General features: G+C 41.6%; 1 protein-coding gene across 5 annotated transcripts; it reads left to right on the forward strand.

Annotated features, from left to right (window-relative positions):
* Positions 1-1,080: 1,080 nt before the first annotated feature.
* On the forward strand, positions 1,081-21,631 carry NPM1 (nucleophosmin 1). 5 transcript variants are annotated; one of them, XM_024246635.3, is made up of 11 exons: positions 1,081-1,540; positions 3,585-3,664; positions 4,846-4,965; positions 5,243-5,336; positions 6,236-6,342; positions 6,440-6,504; positions 13,754-13,811; positions 14,438-14,524; positions 16,154-16,255; positions 18,473-18,547; positions 21,275-21,631. In XM_024246635.3, the coding sequence occupies exons 1-11, from the start codon at positions 1,246-1,248 to the stop codon at positions 21,311-21,313; spliced, it is 1,122 nt and encodes a 373-aa protein (XP_024102403.3). In that variant the 5' UTR covers positions 1,081-1,245; the 3' UTR covers positions 21,314-21,631.
* The last annotated feature ends 1,862 nt before the right edge of the window (positions 21,632-23,493 follow it).

A 23,493-nucleotide genomic window follows, 5' to 3' on the forward strand; every position in this document is an offset into this window, starting at 1 on the left:
ACTCGGGAGGCTGAGGCAGGAGAATTGCTTCAGCCCGGGAGGCGGAGGTTGCATCCAGCGGAGCTCATGCCACTGCACTCCAGCCTGGACAACACAGCGAGACTCCGTCTCCACAAAAGAAAAAAAAAAAAAGGCATAACAAATTTAAGTAACTCAAAGTTTTCTGTGACACAGGAGCTCTCAGAAAGGAACAGTTAAATTATAACATGTCCATATTATGCGTTAGTATGTGTCCACAACTAACGCATAATATGGACATGTTATAACTTAACTGTTCATTCATCTCTTGATAGACACTGAAATCGTCTCTATAATTTTCCTGTAAGAAATAATGCCTTGGGGTGGGGGGGGGGGGTCTTCCTTTCTGAGGTTATCATTTGTATTCCTCACTTCTTAAATTTGTTTGATATGTTGAGGCTAAAAAAAAAAAAATTACGGGTCTTCAGAATGCCCCAATGCCCGCGGGGTGCTGGGGTGCCTCGGAGTTTGTCAAGGTGTAGCTTAAAACGTTAATTCCCATGCTCGCTCCCAAATATTCGAATTAAGGCTTCTGTAGTTCTTACAAGTCACCCGCTTTCTTTCAGGAGGAATGTTAAAAATTAAGAGCGGCAAGAAGTCAGAATCGGCCCACCCTCCGAGCTCTCTTAGGGCGATGTCCTTGCTCATTTGGAGACTGATTCAGTCCCCTTTTGGCCCCCAAGTTCCGTAAAGATGAGGACTTTGGAGATGTTTTCTCAGGAAGGACAGAGCTGAAAAACAAAGTTCCGTAAGTCTGGCCAGTAGCTACATCTTTCCTTCCTAACAAAGAATAAGCCGCAATTCACTCTCTCTTGGCACCTGAACTTTGGGGTAACGATTAACTGCGATCCGAAGCCTTCAGGCAAGTAAAAAATTCCTGAAGTGATTACGCCTGTTTGGAGGCTTGCAGGGCACTAGGGGATGGGGAAAGGTGAATCGAGGTGCTCTCTGGCTCATTCCCAGCCGGCTAACCCGCCATATCTTACACAGCTAACGGCTGCTGACGCCATTTTGCAGGGTGGGCTGCGCAGACTCTTGGCGGGAGGCCGGCGCGCTTGAGCGGGAGAGGACGTGGAAATGTTGGAGGTGGGGAGCGCGCCTTACGACTGGAAAGCACGCGTGCGCACAGGCGACAGCAGCGGAGGGGTGGGGCCAGTGTACGAGTGCGCGTGCTCGGTGGGAGCCCGCGGAGTACCTGAAAGGAGGTGGGGGGCGAGGTAGAAAGGAATGGTGTTGAAAAGCGCTTGCGCAGGAGGGCTACGGTACGGGGGTGGGAGGGCTTCGGAGCACGCGCGCGGAGGCGGGACTTGGGAAGCGCTCGCGAGATCTTCAGGAGCTATATATAAGCGCGGGGAGTCTGCGTCCTTTCCCTGGTGTGATTCCGTCCTGCGCGGCTGTTCTCTGGAGCGGCGTTCTTTTATCTCCGTCCGCCTTCTCTCCTACCTAAGTGCGTGCCGCCACCCGATGGAAGATTCGATGGACATGGACATGAGCCCCCTGAGGCCCCAGAACTATCTTTTCGGTAACTGCTTTGGGGAGCTGGAGCGAGGCCGAGCGGGGCCTGGTGGCGGTGAGGGTGAGGGTGGGGGTGAGGGGCGGGAATCCGGCTGCAGCCGGGTCTGGTGGAGACCGCCAGACCGACTGGAGGCCTGAGCGGGTGGGAAGAGCTGCCCGAGCCCTGAACCTGGAGAGATTGGAGCCGCGGGGGGAGCCGGTGGCGTGAAGGGGGAGGAGACGAGCGGCCTGAAGCGTCTGGGGCGTGAGCGGTCCGAGGCCCAGGGCCTGAGGTAAAGCGGAACCGGCCGCCTGGAAGTTCGGCCGTTGCCGGGGATACGCCGCGGAGCTCCAGGCGTGGTTTATTTGCTAACGGCGGTCGTTTGTAGGCTTCTGATGCCAGGCCCCGGGTTGGTGGTCCCGGAGGCTGGGTTTACCGGGAAGCATGGGCCTGCTTGTTGGGGGGGATAGATGCACAGCCTGGGGTTATTCTGGCCTCAGAGTCGGGAGTTGCCGGACCTAGACTTCCCCCGCGTGCTTCGGCCAGTTACTGGGGGTGGGGAGGCGCTGCGCGGCGTGAGGAGGCCGCAACCGCTGGGAGCACGTGGTTGCCACGTGGTTGGGGGGAGGGAGGGGGGTGTGGGCGCTACATCCGGGACTCACCGGCGTGTTGCCACTCCTGAGCCAGGGATGCTGTGGCTCTGTTGAAGTGGGAAATGTTAAGAGGCTGGTAGCACTAGGATTCTGAGGTCTTTGTTCAGTGCTTACAGCATGTACTGTGATGGCAGCTCTCAGTTTTTTGAGCCCCTTTTCTGTCTCACTGCGGTAGGTGGAGCTAGCTAGCCCCACTTTGCAGATGAGGATACTGGTGCCCAGAGATAAACTCACTTAACGAAGGTTGTACTTATAGGCAATAAGAGACTAAATCTAAACCTAGACGCTTGACTCCGTAGCTGCTACTTCGTGAATATTAATGAGGCTTCGTTTTAGGGGAACGTCCTCGCACGCCGCCATTTGTGCGGCATTGACCAAACCGCTTTTCTAAATACAAGAAACACGTAGAGTGTTCGGTTTGAGTCAGATCAAGACCTAAGACTGTTCGCAGAATTTTGGGAGCACCACCCCCCTCGACTTGCGGTAGCCCTGCCCCTAAAAGGAGAGTCCCACTTGGGTTTTTGATCTCAGTAGGATTAATTGCAGAAGCCTAATCTTTGTACTATTCAGACTTTGAAGTGCAAATCCTACCGTGAATTTTATCTTGTTCATTATCCGTGCTGAGATTTGTTAATTAAACCTCTGTTCACATTTAAGCATGTATATGTATTGGTAACGGTTCAGATGATAGTTAAATGGAATCATTTAAAATTTTTATTCTGACAGTGTTTTCAAGAATTTTGCCTATTCATGGAGTGGGAGTAGACACATGTATTTAAAACATTAAGGCTTTAATTCCTAGTTATTTTGGATAGCTGAGAATTCTGATAAATTTATATCAGTACTTTTTGATAACTATTGGAAACAACCCTCCTTGTCTTAAACATAATTTCTGAATATAGTTTGAGGCGTATGTCACTTTCTGTTGCTTTAAAGAGTGGAGTGTTGATCCCTGTAAGCAAGCTTCGGTTCTTTTACCTTTGTCATTTTTGTAGTAGTAAGCTATTCATGTTTGTAACCGTTCTCATTTCGAAATGGCCATTTGGGAATTTAGGTAGGTAAATCAGCTGTTTTAAATAGTGGGAAACTTAACATTGGACATTACATTTGGTTTCAGATAATTGCTTCAGGTTGAGATTTACTAAACCGTTGAGCTTGTTTATGCAGAATAACAGTACCTATCAGCGTAGTTAGAGATGAAATGTGGTATGATGAGAGAATGGAATTATAGTCTTCTATGGGTGTCTGTAGAGGTTTCTGTTCAAGAAATCTAGGAATTGATCATTCTGCTTTGCCCTTTGGTAGCTAAAATAGTGAAAAACTAGTTCAAAAGTTAGACCTGACCTTTTTGGTTACCCACACTTAAGTTTCAGTGTTATTTTTCTCCTTGTTAGAGTTGCTTTTTTCTTCATTTACAGGTTGTGAACTAAAGGCCGACAAAGATTATCACTTTAAGGTGGATAATGATGAAAATGAGCACCAGTTATCTTTAAGAACGGTACTTAAACTTTCAAAATAAACTACTTAACCCTACTTGATTTCAGCCTTTTAGTTTCTATTCATGTGGCTTGAGACTTTTTTTCCTTTGCTGACTGCTTATAAAATACTATTTTTTACACCTGGGTATTGTGTGTACCTCACTGTCTGTACATCTTTGAAGAACTTGGCATCTATACCACTCATTTGGTGACCATGTAAAATCCAGTCACACTGTTCAACTTGCCTTATTTTCTTCAGTTGGATTATAAAGCCCTTGTAAAAGGCATCGATAATCTTTCATGTCTACCAGAGACTAGCCTTCTGCTCAACTTAGAAGTTGCTCAATAAATGTTAGGTGGTCTATATTGTGTGTATGCATATTTATGCATTTCTTAAATTTCCTGAATATGAGAAACTGATTTGCCAAGATCACAAAACCTGAGGACAACATTGCACAAATTTGTTTTCCAAGGTAATAGTGAGAGGTTTATACTTGTTTTTTTTTTAAAAAAAATCATAGTTATGTGCCTCATTGCAACTGCTGGGTCAACAGATGGATCGCATATACAATGGTGGTCCCATAAGGTTATTATACCTTATTTTTAATATACCTTTCCTGTTTTTTTTTTCTTTGGAGACAGTCTAGCTCTGTCACCCAGGCTGGAGTGCAATGGCGTAATCTCGGCTCACTGCAACCTCTGATTTCCGAGTTCAAGTAATTCCCTGCCTCAGCCTCCCGAGTAGCTGGGATTACAGGCACGTGCCATCACACCTGGCTAATTTTTGTGTTTTTAGTAGAGACGAGGTTGTTACCATGTTGTCCAGGCTGGTCTCAAACTCCTGACCTCATGATCTGCCCGCCTCAGCCTCCCTAAGTGCTGGGATTACAGGCATGAGCCACCAAGCCCGGCCCTTTCCTATGCTTAGATGCACAAATATAGTGTGTGTTTCAGTTGCTTACAGTATTCAGTACAGTAACATACTGTAGAGGTTTGTAGCCTAGGTGTGTGTAGTAGGCTATACCATCTAGGTTTGTAAATAAGCACATTCTTATGATTGTACAAAGATGAAATTGTCTAACAACACATTTCTCAGAACCTAGCCCTGTGGTTAAGTGACGCATGGCTGCATATAACATTAAGTGGGGGGGTGTAAAATAGGTGGAACTCAAAAGTTGAAGTAGTATTTTTTTGTTCACAGGTCAGTTTAGGGGCTGGTGCAAAGGATGAATTGCACATTGTTGAAGCAGAGGCAATGAATTACGAAGGCAGTCCAATTAAAGTAACACTGGCAACTTTGAAAATGTCTGTACAGCCAACGGTAAGGGCACTTACATACTTTGGATGTTGTGTCAAGGTTTAATTCTGTTTTAAGGTAGGTTTGGTGTCATTTAATTGTGCCAAGGAGATAGAAAGTGGTTCTTTATCTTCTGTCACCGGAGTTCAATGGTCAACTCTTGAACACGGGGGCTTCTGCTGCTAGTTTATCAGAGGTGGAAAAACAGGTTCACTGGTTTGTTGATTTGGCTTATGTGTTTGCCTGTAATGTTTGTTCATTTTCTTCACATGTTTAGTGATGAAAAATTTCTCCCTTCTAGGTTTCCCTTGGGGGCTTTGAAATAACACCACCAGTGGTCTTAAGGTTGAAGTGTGGTTCAGGGCCAGTGCATATTAGTGGACAGCACTTAGTAGGTATGTTATTTTTATATATTATACTACTTAGTTTATCCTCTTTAGTGCAGTTGCTTGGTTCCCAGTTTGGACTTAAAGCATGGGTATAGTACTACTGTCTTCGTAATAGGTTCCAATGTGAGTCTAGAAATTGATAATTGGAGAGGACAAATAAATTTTTGGGGCGGGGGGAAGAAATCTTGCTCTGTCACCCAGGCTAGAGTACAGTGGCATGATCTTGGCTTACTGGAACCTCTCCAGGATTCAAGCGATCCTCCTGTCTCAGCCTCTCCCCAGTAGCTGGGACCACAGGCATGCACCACCAAGTCCAGTTGTGTTTCATAGTTTTAGTAGAGAAGGGGTTTCGTGATGTTGGCCAGGCCGATGTTGAACTCCTGGCCTTAACGTGATCTGCACACCCTGGCCTCTCAAAATGCTAGTATTACATGCGTCAGCCACTGTGCCTGGCCTAAAAATTATTTTTTAATAAAGACAGTCTCATTATAACGAGGCTGGAGTGCAGTGATGTAATCATAGCCTGCTATAGCCTCGAACTGCTACTGGGTTCACCTCAGCCTCTGGAATAGCTAGAACTACAGGCACACTCCACCACACCTGGCTAATTTTTTTTGTATATGTGCAGATGGGGTCTCACTATGTTGCCCGGATTGGTCCCTTGGCCTCCCCAAAGTGAGATTACAGGCATGAGCCACCCTCCCCAGGCTTCTTGGATTTAAAACCTGGCAGTGAACATTAGGCCTCAAAATACCTTTGTTAAAAAGTTCCTTTTCCCATTTGCTCTTTTTTTTATTTTAATAGAATAGAAATCTCAGTTTTTAGAGTATTTACTATCAGTGTTCTTTTTTTTTTCTGACTTCTTGCTGCTTGAGTTTCATAATGTCTAATAAATTGTATTTTAGCTGTGGAGGAAGATGCAGAGTCAGAAGATGAAGAGGAGGAGGATGTGAAACTCTTAAGTATATCTGGAAAGCGGTCTGCCCCTGGAGGTGGTAGCAAGGTTCCACAGGTAGAGATGGCAATTTTATTATAGGTTTTGTATTATAGCTTTTAGTTTGGTGATAGAACAGCTCTTGTTCATGAGTATGTACCTTTTCTTTTAAAAGAAAAAAGTAAAACTTGCAGCTGATGAAGATGATGATGATGATGATGAAGATGATGATGATGAAGAGTAAGTATGATTTATAAATTTGATATCCTTCTGGAATCTTAACAGAAAAAGGAATTTGACATAGTTATATGCATGAGGGTTTTATAAAAGTCATTTACAAAAAGCCATCCTGTGTAATAGTTTACATTTATAATAAAAGGTCAAGTGGTCATCTGTTGTCAGTTTAAGTTAAATGAGCTGAGTTGAAAGGATATTGGGTCTGTGAGCCTTTACAATGCTGTGACTTGTGACTCCTCAGAAGGGTAGACTATAGCGGTTGTGAAGTTTGATTATGTCCCTTTGTTCTGAAGATTTAGTGGATGTGTTATACCCATCAAGCCTAGTATGTTTTATGGTGAACAGTTAATGAGATTGGGTTGAAAGAAAATATGATTAAATAGCTCTATATTCATTTTACAAGTTGTTACTGAAGGTTTGTTGTTCTCCCAAAAGGATTTTGGCTTATGGTTTTATGTAGATACTTATGGACAAAAATAAGATTCTAAAAGGGATATTAAGATTTTTCTTGGGATTTAAAATATGGTTGGAAACAATATTTGATGAGTTTATATTAAACTAGATCAAACTATTGTTATAAACAGTTAATACACACACTGGTATAAAGGACTGTTTATAATTGGTCTTATGTGTGCCAGTATCAGTAATACATTGAATACTTTGATTTGGGTCTCAGCTTTGTCCTTCAGTTCTGAGATGGGTCCATATGCATTTATTGAAAACAAATAAAATATAAGAACATGCACTTTAAAAGAGAACATGCATGAATGATCAAATTGGGAGTTTAGGTTTTAAGCTGGTGGTTCTTCAAAATCTTTGAGCATGACGATGAAGGCAGAAAACAGGAAAAAGGCTGAAAGAGCTGAAAGCTTAAAAATTCAAAGTATGACCAGGCGCAGTGGTTCACACCCGTAATCCTAACACCCAGCCAAGATGGGAGGATCTCTTGAGGCCAGCCTGGTCAACATAGCAAGACCCAATCTCAAAAGAAAAATAAAAATTCAAAGTACTTGGATGTCAGACTTAAAAATGAACTCAAACTTAAAGGTAGTATTTGACTGTCGCTGTTTTTGTTTTTTTTTTTTTTCTTTGAGATGGAGTCTCCTGTTGCTCAGGCTGGAGTGCAGTGGTGCCATCTCAGCTCACCACAACCTCTCTCTGCCTCCCGGGTTCAAGCAATTGTCCTGCCTCAGCCTCCCAAGTAGCTGGGACTGCAGGCGCGGGGCACCATGCCCTGCTAATTTTTGTATTTAGTAGAGACAGGGTTTCAGTATGTTGGTCAGGCTGGTCTTGAACTCCTAACCTCGTGATCTACCTGCCTCGGTCTCCCAAAGTGCTGGGATTACAGATGTGAACCACTGCGCCCAGCCAAATTTTTGTATTTTTAATAGACATGGGGTTTCATTATGTTGGCCAGGCTGTTCTCAAACTCCTAACCTCAGGCTATCCGGTAACCTCATCCTCCCAAAGTGCTGGGATTACAGGCATGAGCCACGGTGCCCGGCTACTTCTTTTCTTGAGATGGTGTTTTACCATGCTACTCAGACTGGACTTGAATCCCTGGGCACAAGCTATCCTCCCCTCTCAGACTGCGAAGCAGGTGGGGTTACAGGTGCATAACCAAGCCCAGCTTGTTTGTTATCACTTTTAAGAATATTTGTCATAAGTAAGAATTGAAATATATTCCAAAAGAAGAATGGGAAACAGGCTAAGAACACAAATGAGAAATAGGGATGGTATGGTTCGAATACATCCCAAGAGAAGAATGGGGAAACAGGCTAAAAACAGATTAGAAATAGGGATGGTATGGTTCGGATTGGTTTAGTCTAATTTTGAGTTACCTTTGTACAAGTTTATAAAATAAGTGTTTAATAGCATTCACCGAGGCTCGGGGATAAACAGTCACTTCCAGAAAGGCTTTGGAATAGGACCTGATTGTAGTCTTGATCCTGTTGGGGCTTTGGAAGATTTCCTTTTTTAAAAATTGATATAATTAGGCCAGGCATGGTGGCTCACGCCTGTAATCCCAGCACTTTGGGAGGCTGAGGTGGGTGGATCACTTGAGGTCAGGAGTTCAAGACCAGCCTGGCCAACATGGTGAAACGCGGTATCTACTAAAAATACAAAAATTAGCTGGGTATGGTGGTGCCCGCCTATTGGTCCCACTTGGGAGGTTGAGTCAGGAGAATCGCTTGAACCTGGGAGGTGGAGGTTGCAGCAAGCCAAGAATGCGCCACCACATTCCATCCTGGGCAACAGAGGGAGACTCCCATCTCAGAAAAATGGGTATAAATTCATGATGTAACAACAATGTAATTTTGTTTGTCTTTAAGTTGGGCATTGATAGGAATGAAAAGTGTAAGATATCAAGGTCTAAATCAGTACCTGGTTTTTTTTGTGGGATTTTTTTTTTTTTCCGGCAAGTCTTTCTCTTGTTGCCCCAGGCTGGCGTGCAATGGTGTGATCTCTGCTCACTGCAACCTCTGCCTTCCAGGTTCAAGTGATCCTCGGCCTCCCGAGTAGCTTGGATTACAGGCGCTTGCCACCACGCCCGGCTAATTTTGTATTTTTAGTAGAGACGGGGTTTCACCATGTTGGCCAAGCTGGTCTCGAACTCCAAAGTGCTGGGATTACAGGCATGAGCCACCATGCACCGCTGCAAGTTTTCATATAAGTTGAAGAAAGCGTACTAAGGTCTGCATAGTAGTAAAGGATGCCTTGAGGGAAACAAGTCTTAATAGAAACTTCAGTGGTGAGATGGCAAGGGCCCAGCATAGACAGATGGCAATGAAAATGCAAAGAGGTGCATGAAGGTTTGTTATAGTTACTTAGAAATCTAACCCTTTGAACACCAGATCAAAGGGGAAATTGGTCCCTTTTTGAGGATGGAAAGGGTATATGGTGTGGGCTTAGATGACTCTTGATTTAAGCAAGAAAGGCTATGTAATGTGCATAGTGCTGATGTATACTATACATAGATGTATGTAATATGTTGATAGTATGTGGCCCTTAAATATCTTTTTTAATTTATTGGGGGAATTTCTTAAGTAAAGCTGGATTTTTTTTTTTTTTTTTTTTTTTTTTTTTTGAGACAGTCTCTGTTGCCCTGGCTGAAGTGCATTGTTGGCCAGGCTGGAGTGCAATGGTGCAATCTTGGCTCACTGTAACTTCTGCCTCCCGGGTTCAAGTGATTCTCCTGCCTCAGCCTCCCAAGTAGCTGGGATTACAGGCATGTGCCAGCATGCCAAGCTAATTTTTTGTATTTTTAATAGAGATGGGGTTTCACCATGTTGGTCAGGCTAGTCTTGAACTCCTGACCTCAGGTGATCTGCCCACCCCAGCCTCCCAGAGTGCTGAGATTACAGGTGTGAGCCACCACGCCCTGCCAGTAAAGCTGTTTTGATAGCATTTTTGATAGCTATTTTGATAGTAGTTTAATAGACTTGTTTTAACAAATAAGAAAAAACGTTTAAAACATTCTCATCTTGTTTCTAGCACAGGGGAGGCACCTGCAGGGATTGGGTTCTAATGCCAGAAACTTGTACCAACAAAATCACTGTTAAAAAGCCACTTGAAGGGCTATTTGTGACAGCTTTTTAAGTTATGATATTTTTTCTAAATACAGCAAATATTTTTTCGGTATTGGAAAGATAGGTGTTTCTTACATGAAGTTGCTGTATTGGGATTTAGAGACCAGTATGTTCAATTGTTGAATTAAATGTGAACCACTTGGTATTTACTAATAGAGACTTCGCCTGATTTGCCCTCCAGTGACTCGATTTGATTACTTCCCTCCATTATTTACCTATTAACAGTTCACACCTGTAATCCCAGCACTTTGGGTGGTCGAGGTGGGCGGATCACCTGAGGTCAGGAGTTGAAGACCAGCCTGGCCAATATGGTGAAACCCCGTCTCTACTAACATATAGCTGGGTGTGATGGTGGGCGCTTGCAATCCCAGCTGTTAGGGAGGCTGAGGCAGGAGAATTGCTTGAACCCGGGAGGGGGAGGTTGCAGTGAGCCAAGATCGCACCATTGCATTCCAGATTGGGCAACAAGAGTAAAACTCAAAAAAAAATAAGTGTGCAGTTCAGTGGTTTTAGTATGCATAGTTGTGTAGCCATCACCACTATCAATTTTAGAACATTTCATCACCTCAATGAGAAATGGTACTCTATAGGTATTACCCCTCATGCTCCTCAGTTCTAGTCAGCCACGAATGAACTTTGTCTGTAGGTTTCCTGTCCCTCATATTTTGCATAAATGGACTTCTGTGACTGTTTTCTTAGTGTTTTCAAGTTTCATCCATGTTATAGCATTATCAGTACTCCATTTATTTATATGGTTGAATACATTGTATGGATATGTTTGGTTATTCATCAGTTGGTGAGCATTTGGGTTACTTCTACTTGTTGACTGCTATGAACGCTTGTAGACATGTCATTTTACTTGGATGTACACCTAAAGCAGAGTGGCTCACCCATTGTATTCCCACTAGCAGTGTATGGGGCTTCTGATTTCACTCCAACCTGCTGATTTCACTACACCCTCGCTTGCCATTATCTGACTCTAATCCTGGTGGTATGAAGTGCTGATTGTGGGTTTGATTGCGTCTCCCTGTGGACTAATAATGAGCATCTTTTCATGTATTCATTGGCCATATATCTTTGGAGAAATGTCTTTGCCCATTTAAAAAAATCCATTCACTTCTCTTTGTCTTTACTGAGTTGTAAGAATTCTTTTTTCTTTTTTTTTTTTTGATATGATTTTTGTATTTTTAGTAGAGAAGGAGTTTCGCCATGTTGGCCAGGCTGTTCTTAAACTCCTGTCTTCAGTGATCCACCTCCCTCTGCCTCCCAAATTGCTGAGATTACAGCTGTGAGCCACTGCCTGGCAAGAATTCTTTTTTTTTTTTTTTTTGACAAGTCTCTGTTGCCCAGGCTTGAGTGCAGTGATGTGATCTTGGCTCACTGCAACCTCCTCCTCCCTTGTTCAAGCAATTCTCCTGCCTCTCCCAAGTAGTTGGGATTACAGGCACCCCCCCACCACGCCCAGCTAATTTTCTGTATTTTTAATAGAGACCGGGTTTCGCCGTGTTGGCCAGGCTGGTCTTGAACTCCTGACGTCAGGCCTGCCTCGACCTCCCACAAGTGCTGGGATTACAGGCGTGAGCCACTGCACCGGGCCCAAGAATTCTTTATGTATTCTGCAAACAAGTCCCTTATCAGACGCAAGATTTACAGATTATCTTCCACCATTCCGTGAATTGTCACTCAACTTTCATGATGGTGGCCTTTGAACAAGTTTTTAATTTTTGTGATGTCCGATTTCTTTTGTTGCTTGTGCCTTTGGTATCAATCCTAAGAAATCATTGCTAAATTCAAAGTTGTGAAAATTTACCCCCTTAATTCTGAGTTTTGTCCTTTATATTTAGGGCTTTGTTCCATTTTGAGTAAACTTATGTGTATGGTGTGAATGGAGGGGTCCAAATATAGACTTTGGATGTAGATTAGCAGTTGCCCCAACATGATTTGTTCAAAAACTATTTTTTCCCCATTGAATGATCTTGGCAACCTTTAAAAGAGTCACTTGTGGCCGGGTGCGGTGGCTCATGCCTGTAATCCCAGCACTTTGAGAGGCTGAGGCAGGCGGATCATGACCAGGAGATTGAGACTATCCTGGCCAATATGGTGAAACCCTGTCTCTACTGAAAATACAAATTTTAGCTGGGCATGGTAGCGTGTGCCTGTAGTCCCAGCTACTCAGGTGGCTGAGGCTGGAGAATTCGCTTGAACCTGGGAGGCAGAGGTTGCAGTGATCTGAGATTGCGCCACTACACTCCAGCCTGGCGACAGAGCGAGACTCCGTCTCAAAAAACAAAACAATCACTTACTATAAATATACGGATTTATTTCTGGACTGTTCTGTTGATGTGTCTATCCTTAACAGGTAAGAACAGTACAACACTGTTCCTTTGTAGTTTTTATTTATTTTTTTGAAATGAGTCTCACTCTGTTGCCCAGGCTGGAGCACAGTGGCACAACCTCCGCCTCCTGGTTCTTCCTGCTTCAGCTTCCTGAGTAGCTGGGATTACAGGCGCCCGCCACCGTGCCCGGCTAATTTTTGTATTTTTAATAGAGACTGGGTTTCCCCATTAGCCAGGCTGGTCTCAAACTCCTGACCTCAGGTGATCCGGCCGTCTCGGCCTCCTAAAAAGTGCTGGGATTACAAGCGTGAGTCACGGTGCCTCGGCCCCTTTGTAGGTCTTATAGCTGATTTTTTGAAATCAAGTGTGAGTTCTCTAGCTTTGTTCCTTTCCAGATTGCATTTGGCCTCTTTGGGTCCCTTAAGTGTCTTTTTTGTTTTTGTATTTTGAGATACGGTCTTGCTCTGTCACCCAGGCTGGAGTGCAGTGGCAGAATTACACAGTTAGAGTTCACTGCCTTCAGCAGATCCTCCTGCCTTAGCTTTTCAAGTAGCTGAGACTACAGGCGCACACCACCGCGCCTGCTAATTAAAATTTTTTTTTGAAGAGAGGGTTCTCATTATGTTGCCTAGGCTGGTCTTGAACTAAAACGATCCTCCCACCTCAGCCTCCCAAAGTGTTAGGATTATAGGTGTGAGACACTGTGCCAGTTCTTGGGTTTGTATATAAATTTTAGGATCTGTTTCTACAGAGAAACCAGCTTGGGGAGTCTTCTAACGATTGTATTTAACCTGTATATTTGGGGAGTGTTGCCATCTTGGCAATATCTGAACATGGAATGTTTCTATTTAGGTCTTTAATTTTTTTTTTTTTTAACACAAATTCACTCTGAGTGTACAGTTTAATAGAACTATACATTATTTAAATATACATACATTATACAGTGGTATAGTGTGTATTCATGCAAAACTACTCATTGAGCAACTTCATTTCCCAGCCCCTAGCGATCACAATTATACCTATTTTGAGTTTGACTACTTTTAGATACTTAATGAATAGAATCATACAGTGTTTGTTCTTTTGTGGCTGGCTTATTTCACTTTGTTCAAGGTTCAGTCATGTAGCATGCAAGAGGATTTTCATTGTGTGTACATATACATTTTCATTTAGCCATTTAACACTTGGGTTGCTTTTACCTCTTGGCTGTTGTGAACAATGCTTCGATAAACATGGGTGCACAAATAATCACTTCAAGGTCCTGCTTTCAATTCTTGTGTCTACTCCCAAATTTTGAAAGTACTTAATGTCTTGACATTTCATTTGTAGTGATGATGATGATGATTTTGATGATGAGGAAGCTGAAGAAAAAGCGCCAGTGAAGAAAGTGAGTAGATACAATGCTATAAGGTGGTTAAACTAACAATAGAAATGGTGATTTTTTAGTGCTATTTGCTTGTTTTGTAGTTAAGGGAAGCTGGTGTGGGAGATCATCTCATACTGAAAATTAGTCCTGAGGAGGATTACAGAAAACTTAGAGTGGGGAATGGTCTGTTTTCTTTATCCATGTGGCCCTCCACCCAATTTGTTAGTCTTGTGTAACCTTTTGTCCAAGTGGTTGCTGCTTTTTCTTTTCTTTTTTTTTTTTTTTGAGATGGAGTCTCAGTGTCACCCGGGCTGGAGTACCGTGGTGTGATCTCAGCTCACTGCAACTTCTGCCTCCAGGGTTGAAGTGATTCTCCTGCCTCAGCCTCCTGAGTAGCTGGAATTACAGACTCATGCCACCACACCCAGCTAATTTTTGCATTTTTAGTAGACCACCATGTCGGCCAGGCTGGTCTCGAACTCCTGACCTCGTGATCCGCCTGCTTCGGCCTCCCAAAGTCCTGGGATTACAGGCATGAGCCACCACGCCAAGCTTGTGGTTGCTGCTTTTCTTACATGGCTTGAACAGTTTTGTTTGCACTGTTGTTGGGGTCAGGGACAGTGATTAAGATAAATTTCTAATTGCAGTCTATACGAGATACTCCAGCCAAAAATGCACAAAAGTCAAATCAGAATGGAAAAGACTCAAAACCATCATCAACACCAAGATCAAAAGTAAGTGGCTACATTTACACGTGGGTCTCATTGATCTAGTTGGGGAAAAAAGATTCTACTGTGGAAGAATCTAGTGTGTCTGAAATTTGATAGGCCTTTATAGAACCCCTGTAATTGCTGTTTAAAAGTTAAAATCAGCTTGCTGCAGCCGGGCTCAGTGGCTCACTCCTGTAATCCCAGCACTTTGGGAGGGAGGCCAAGGTGGGTGGGATCACCTGAGGTCAGGAGTTTGAGACTAGCCTGGCCAACGTCGTGAAACCCCGTCTTTACTAAAAACACAAAAATTAGCCAGGCATGGTGGTATGTGCCTGTAATTCCACCTACTCAGGAGGTGGAGACAGGAGAATTGCTTGAACCTGGGAGGTGGAGTGCAGTGAGATTGCACCACTGCACTCCAGCTTGGGCGAAAGAGCGAGACTCCGCCTCCAAAAAAAAAAATCAGCTTGTTGTGTGTTGTAGGCACAAACATACTAAATGTAAGGTGGTGGTGGTCGGTGGGGAGCCAGTAGAGTTTTTTGAAAGAGATGGCCCCTCACTTTGTCACTCAGTCTGGATTAGAGTTGCGTGATCTCGGCTTACTGCAACCTTCACTTCCCGGGTTCAAGTGATTCTCCTGCCTCAGCTTCCCAAGTAGCTGGGACTACATGCACGTGCCACCAGGCCCAGCGTATTTTTGTAGTTTTGCGTAGAGATGGGGTTTCACTCTATACGTTGGCCAGGCTGGTCTCAAACCCCTGACTGTAGGTGATCCGCCCTCTTTGGCCTCTCAAAGTGCTGAGATTACAGGTGTGAGCCACTATGCCTGGCCTGAATTTTTTGTGGTTGTGAAGTCAATAGTTGTTTCCTGTAAGGAGTCTTTGTTGAAAGGTATGTCTGCATAGAGTAGAGGTTCTCAACCTTGGCTGCGTGTTAGATTGAAGTAAAACATTTGGGCCTAGACAGGGTGTGTTGATCTCATTCCTGACCCTACCCACTTCCCTGTAGAAAATGGAATTTAAAGGAAAAAAAGTTTAAAGGAACCCCAGTACTTGTGCTCTACTTATGGAGATAGTCATAAAAATGGTCTGGGGTGGGCCCCAGGCATCAGACTACAGTGACTTTCTTGCTTTATTCTTAGGGATTTTCTGGTTTCGTTTTTTGAACTGACTTAGTATTGTGCATAAAAGCAAACTCCCAAGTTACTTTTTTTTTTTTTTTTAAAGAGATGGGTGTCCTACTCTTGGCCCAGGTTGAAGTATTGTGCATAAAAGCAAACTCCCAAGTTACTCTTTTTTTTTTTTTTTTAAAGAGATGGGTGTCCTACTCTTGGCCCAGGTTGAAGTACAGTGGTATGATCATAGCTCACTACAGCCTCCAGCTGCTGGGCTTAAGCAATCCTCCTGCCTTATCCTCCTGAGTAGCTGGGATTACAGGCATGCACCACCATGCCTAGCAAATCATCTTGTTCCTTCCTTAAAGGAAAGATTTTAAGAACAAAATTACATGGCATGAATTTATTGATAATTCCATTGTATAATTAGCTTTATAAGGGAGTTTTGTGAGAATATTTGAGGAAATCCAGATAGAATGGATTTTAATTAGGAATTGTATTTATTCTTATGACCTTTTGGAAATTCATTTCTTTTTCAGGGACAAGAATCCTTCAAAAAACAGGAAAAAACTCCTAAAACACCAAAAGGACCTAGTTCTGTAGAAGACATTAAAGCAAAAATGCAAGCAAGTATAGAAAAAGTGAGTAAAGTTATCTTAAAAAAACTTTGTCTCCCCCCTCAAATTGCACGTGTCTGGTTTGCATAGACTTGAATGTTTCTTGTTTTTTTGTTTGTTTTGGTTTAATATACTTGCCCTGTTCATGGTATGAATTTTTTCAAAAATTTCTTATAAAACATTTATAATCGTGTCTGTGGTGATTTTTGCATATGCAAAATTAAATATGCCTTATTTTCCATTATAAAAGGAACTTAGTGCACTGGTTGCAAGATAACATTCTGATCTTCCATGTTAAAATAGATCAGTGAAAACCCTTTGCCTATTCTGGTTGTAAGATATGCTAGAGAACCAACAGAGGGCGTATGAGACTTCATTAAAATTACAAGCAGCTGGAAAAGTACACGCTGGCTGTTGCTTGGTATTATAGTTAATATTCATGATTGACCCTAGTCAGAAGTAATTTTCAGCAGATTGAGACATTTCTCTTTGCCCTTTACACCAAGTTGTCACCAGTTAATACATGTAGTAATAGCTAGATTTTGGGAATGACTAATAGGCTTAAATCTAGTTTGCTTTTGTCTTAAATAATGGAAATGTGGGAAGAGGATTAGGTCTCTTGTCTGCTTGACTGGGGGATTTGAGTAGGATATGGAATAAATGGTTTAAATGCTTTGGAAGCACATTTGAGAGAAGCTTTAATTCTATGAATAATACTTTTAGACTCCAACTATTGAGAGCAAATGTGGGGTGGTGAGGAAAAATTGCCAACTCATTTCCTCATGTTTTTCTTGTAATTATAGATTTTTCGTGGCTTCAGTAGATTCCTTGTACCGTGATAAGTCCACTGGAAAAAGAATTTTAGAACTGGAACATATTTCTTGTTTTAGTCACACTGTAAACCCTTTAGCCTTCCTGGTTATCACTGATTTTTGTCCCTTGGATACAATGCTAAAATGACATCTTTTAGATGCCCCTCCCCTCCATTTTAATATGGTCCTATCTCCTTGGTTTAATTGCAGGCGCATTGAACAGTCCTGGGCACTACATGTAAATTAAGCCCAAAGATGGGGAGAAAAGAAAAGGAGAGACAAATATAGTCCATACTGAGTGTCATCAACAATCCAGACTGAAGTCTTCTATTTTAATCTCAATCCCCTTTTCTGATTTGCTACCCATGCCTCTTCAGGCTGGAAACAATCTCTTGGTTCCCAAAAGCACTTTCTTCTGACTGCTGTGATTCAGTGAACCTTGCCCTTTGCTTTCTATTACTTGTGCATTTGCCTCACCTGACAATGTTTTAAATCGCCTTTGTATCTCCTTAGCTGCTCAATAAATATTTGAATGAATCAATTAAGAATGTATGTGACAATAATTTTGAAATGGAAATTGTGAGGTTTATTTTACTAGGTTATTGGAGGCAGTTAAGTTTCTTAATGCTATACCTGATTCTGCCGAAGTCCCTTGGACATTTGAAAACCTTTTCAATCTTTTAAAAATGCATAAAAGATACTTAGAGGGAAAGGTATTAATTAAATTTAATAAAAACAAATATATTCCGTGTTTAAAAGTAATTCCAAAGTAGTGATAAAAACATTTCAAGATATTTGCAATAGTAATGTTTTGAAATTTTGATGACAGAGTCAAAGGTCTTGCCAGTACTGTTGTAGTTTCTTGCCTATATCCATAATTTGAAGGAAATGGTAAGAGTGATTAGTGAAATGTAATTACTGTAATTTTTTCCCCATTCAACTTTATATATCTTTAACTGATGACCAGATCATTGTTGTTCTGAACCAGTTTGTGGTCAACAAGTGTTTTGTGGGGTTTTGTTTGTTTGTTTTTAAAGAACAGTTTGGGTCACTTGACATGGTTCTCCAAAGGGATGTTATGGGTTGTATTTGGTTCTGGGTGATAACCGACTTGTTAGATAATACAGATAAGCAACCGAGTTGCCATCTTTGTCTGTAGAATCTCAAGTGTAGCTTATATTTTATGTTCCTAGAGAGGTCGTCAGGGAAGATTTGACCCTTTGGCAAATCTGTTTGAATAGAGATACTAGCCATGCTGCCCAATAGGGCTTTCTGGCCCTGAAAAAGACATTGAGTATTCTTGGAAAGTTGAAGGGAAAAAGAATAAACCGATCCATGTAGTAGCATGCAGATTATTGAGGAATTTTCTAAAGATATCGCTCTTGGTGTATTTCTCTACTTACCTGTAATAATGCTTTTGTCTCAATAGGGTGGTTCTCTTCCCAAAGTGGAAGCCAAGTTCATCAATTATGTGAAGAATTGCTTCCGGATGACTGACCAAGAGGTAACTGGATTTTCTGGGGACATGATTAAATCCAAGTTTTTTTTGTGATTTATTATGATTCTGCCTTTACCCTTTTTTAAGTGTTGGCTCTTTTTAAAAAGTTCTTAACCACAGATAATATTTCATTTAATGAAATACCTGAAAATTCATGTATTTAATGAAATACATGAAGAATACAGTTGGCAGTCTGAGACGATAACTTTAGTATATTTTTCCCAGATTTCCTATAGCTGGTAAATTATTTCTTGGTTATTGAATTCAGTTTTACTTTTTTGGTACTATGTTGGTTAAGGAAATTGCTGTGGTTTTCCTTGCTGCTCCATTTGACTGCTTGGAGCAGTCTGGTCTTGGCTTTTTTGGGAGTTGGTAGAGATCATTTTTTTTTTTTCATAACTCTTATGGGAAATAGATTTTGCCAAAATCATCCTAACATGAAATCTGGAAGCAAGACACTAAATTGTGGCTACTACCAGATACATAAGCCTGAGTTAGCTGTTAGATTTTACAGTTAGTACATGTGAAAGCCTTAGTCAACATAAAGATTATGCATTTATTTTTGCTCTCATTTACAGTTGACTCATAAGTGTAAGGAAAATGTAAAAGTGGTTAAATAGGGACGTTAGGTATCGTGTAGAGAACGGATGCTGCATTTAATGGTTTAGGTTTCCTGTGGACAGCTTTTTTCAAAATTAGGAAAATTTGGCAATTAGCTGGTTTTTTTTCTGCCATAGTATTTAGCACTTCAGTTATTTAATTGCACTCTAATTTTCAGTTTTCGGGTTCGTAAAACCCTGATAATGGTTAATTTTGAGTTTAGCTTTGTGAAAGTTGTAGTGATGGGCTATAAGATGATCAGATTCAGTCTTTTGGTTGCTGTTCTGTTTTTTCTCTACATTTGAATCCTAAAGTTTAAAGTGTGTTTTGGGAGTTTATTTGGAATACTAAACATTGAACATAAGTTATTTTGAAACTCCGCATTATGCAACTGTTTTTAATATTGAAAATAGTGGAAAGTCAGACATAAATAACCAGCATGTACTAAAAGCTAAGCAGCATAAGAGATGCATTCTTCAACTACTGCCAAGGAAAGTGATGATAAATTTAATGATTAAGTTGCAGTAGTCTTCTGTACTTTATAACAAAGGCTTGTAGCTACAAAGTCTTGGTAGCTATTAAATTAGCGAACCAGCACTTCTAGAAGTATTTTCTTTTTATAAAAAGTATTTTTGGCCAGGTTGGCCTTGAACTCCTGGCCTCAAGCAGTCCTCCCATCTTTTCCTCCCAAAGTGGTAGGATTACAGGCACGAGCCACCTTGCCCAGCCTACCAGAAGTATTTTCTTGCTCTAGAATTGAAAGTGTTCTCAAGTGTCAGAATGAAATTTCTGGAATAAATAGTAAATGTTTAATAACTTGAACTTGAATTACTATTACAGAGATTATCAAAACTAAATGCTTCCTGTTTTTGACATAGAGATGCATGGTGCAAGCAATGACAATGTATATTTGTTTGAACCTGATGATAAGATCTCTGGCTGGGCGTGGTAGTTCATGCCTATAATCCCAGCACTTTGGGAGGCAACATGGCAAAACTCTGTCTCTACTAAAAATACTAAATTTAGCTGGGCATGGTGGCATGTACTTGTAATCCCACCTACTCAAGAGGCAGAGGCAGGTGGATCGCTTGAACCTGGGAGGCAGAGGTTGCAGTGAGCGCCACTGCACTCCAGCCTGGGTGGCAGACTGAGAGTCCATCTCAGAAAAAAAGAGATTTCTATGATATTTAATATTGGCATTCAGTATTCAGTTACCTTGTACCTGAGAACCCATTGGCTGTGAAACAGTGACAGCTGAGAGAATCCTGAGTCATCTCATTTCTAGTTCTTGGTGAACTTCTGGACTTTTCTTCAGAACCACCTTGCCATGTTGGCCAGGCTGGTCTTGAACTCCTGACCCTCTCAGGTGATCCAACACCTTGGCCTCTTAAAGTGCTGGGATTACAGGCGTGAGCCACCATGCCTGGCCAGCTGTTTTTTTGTTTGTTTTTTGTTTTGGTCACCCATCTGTAGTGTGATCTTGGCTCACTGCAACCTCTGCCTCTTGGGCTCAGGCAGTCCTCCCACCTCAGCCTCCTGAGTAGCTGGGCCTCCTGTAGTTGCACACCACCAAGCCTGGCTAATTTTTGCATTTTTAGTAGACACGGTTTCACCATGTTGCCCAGGCTGGTCTCAAATTCCTGAGCTGAAGTGATCTGCCCGCCGCAGTCTCCCAAAGTGTAGGGATTACGGGCGTGAGCCACCATGCCTAGCCTCAGCATATAGTTTTTTCTAAATGTACACATGCACAGGCAATTCAGAATAAGTTTCTGGTGTTTATGTAACTTTATTTGCCAAATCTGGCCAACTCTAAAGCTGATCTCGGGAGATGAAGTTTGAAGTAACATTGGCCATATGGGTCTCTCTTCTTTCTCTTGATTTCCTTAAGTAAATAATGCTAAACTATTAAATAATTATTAGTATATTGTTCACATTTTTATGACTGATTAAAGTGTTTGGAATTAAATTACATCTGAGTATAAGTTTCCTTGGAGTCATTTCTTTATCTAGAGTTAACCTCTCTGGTGGTAGAATGAAAAATAGATGTTGAACTATGCAAAGAGACATTTAATTTATTGATGTCTTTGAAGTGTTGTGGTTCCTTAACCACATTTCTCTTTTTTTTTTTCCCAGGCTATTCAAGATCTCTGGCAGTGGAGGAAGTCTCTTTAAGAAAATAGTTTAAACAATTTGTTAAAAATTTTCCGTCTAATTTCATTTCTGTAACAGTTGATATCTGGCTGTCCTTTTTATAATGCAGAGTGAGAACTTTCCCTACCGTGTTTGATAAATGTTGTCCAGGTTCTATTGCCAAGAATGTGTTGTCCAAAATGCCTGTTTAGTTTTTAAAGATGGAACTCCACCCTTTGCTTGGTTTTAAGTATGTATGGAATGTTATGATAGGACATAGTAGTAGCGGTGGTCAGACATGGAAATGGTGGGGAGACAAAAATATACATGTGAAATAAAACTCAGTATTTTAATAAAGTAGCACGGTTTCTATTGACTTATTTAACTGCTTTATACTTTGTCAAAGAAATAATTAATGTAGTTAGGAATGGCAAATAGTATTGTAAAATTCTATGAGAATGTCCCTGCCCTCCCCTTCAATATTCTCCCTGGAGCTAACCACTTTTTCATCATAAGGATTTAGTGCTGTGTTCACCTCCTGATGATAGTTAACAATTATTGTAACTATGCAACATGTTTCCAAATGTTCCATTAGACCTCCTATCTGCCTATTCTAGCCTCACTCGCAAACAAAATCCGGCATGTTAAAACAGCTTAAAAGCAGCCTTTCAACCTGTATTTTTTTTTTCCCCTAGGCTGGAGTGCAGTGGCACAATCTCAGCTCATTGCAGCTTCTGCTTCTTGGGTTCAAGCAAGTCTTCTGCCTCAGCTTCCCAAGTAGCTGGGATTACAGGTGTGAGCCACCAGCCCGGCTAATTTTTGTATTTTTAGTAGAGATGGGGTTTCACCATGTTGGCCAGGCTGGTCTCGAACTCCTGACCTCAGGTGATCTGCCCACTTCAGCTTCTTAAAGTGCTAGGATTATAGGTGTGAGCAACTGCACCTGACCTCAACCTGGGTTCCTTATCTGAATCAAAGCAATTATTTCAGTGACTATTTGCTCAAGTTGTCTAGTACTTCTTACAGATGTATAGGAGAAAATTTATCATGTAGATAATGAGGATATTCAGAGACTAATTAGCACCTTTATATTTTCTGCCTTAAGCTGATTATACATGATCTGAGTCAGATATACTGATTTGATTTCTACTGTTTTGTTGTGCTTTATACTCCAGTAGTTTGAGTAGATGAGGGAATGTTCTCCAGTTCTGTGCCGTTTTCCTTGGGAGATTTTCATCTCCCACTTCTATCCATTCTTAGTTTTGTTTGATTGTCTTGGATGGTTTTTCTCATTCCTTTTTGTTTAAACTTGGGAAAGAGACTTTGATTTTGTCTTTAAATTTTTGTGTTGATTTTAATATACCAACTGCTTGCTGCTTTGGGCGTGTATCTGAAATCTAAAAAACATTACTCAACATTTTATTTATTCTAACATTTTGAAGTGATCTTGAATTTTTTTTTCTTTTTCTTGTTTTGAGACCTATTCTCGTTTGTCACCTAGGCTGGAGTGCAGTGGTGCAATCTGAGCTCACTGCAGTCTCCTGTCAGCCTCCCAGATAGTTGGGATTACAAGTGTGTGCCACCACACCTGGCTAAGTTTGTATATAAATATAAAAATAAATACATAAATATATATATAGTATATAGATATATTAAAATATATATTTTAGTAGAGACATGGTTTCACCATGTTGGCCAGTCTCGAACTCCTGACCTCAAGTGATCTGCCCGCCTCAGCCTCCCAAAGTGCTGGCATTAGGCGTGATGAGCCAGTGTGCCCAGACAGGTTTTCATCCTGTGTGTTTTTGCCTTTACTTTCTAGTAGCCTGTTTTATTTAGCAGGTTGGCATTTGTTAACTAGGATGATAGTTGTGAGTATTTCGAATCAGATCTGTAGATGTTAACCCTTTTCACTTCTAGGATAGTTCTCCACTTTGGAGAGTGGAGAAAGGTTTGGGTGCAGTACTATCTTGTCTCATAACCAGTTTCTGGGTGTCATACATGTGTTCTGATTGTTCACTGTGGGTTGTGGTTTACTTCATTAATTCAGTATCCTCTATCCATATCTGTCTATGTTTTTCTATACCTTTATTTTAATGAAGACTCAAGAGGGGATGGTATGTTGATTGCCTCACTGGAAAGTACTTTTTTTTTTTGGCGCTACCATGCCCAACTAACTTTTGTCAAGATGTGGTTTTGCCATGTTGCCCAGACTGGTCTTG

This window comes from Pongo abelii, chromosome 4 (genome assembly GCF_028885655.2).
Source record: "Pongo abelii isolate AG06213 chromosome 4, NHGRI_mPonAbe1-v2.0_pri, whole genome shotgun sequence".
Lineage (NCBI taxonomy): Eukaryota > Metazoa > Chordata > Mammalia > Primates > Hominidae > Pongo > Pongo abelii.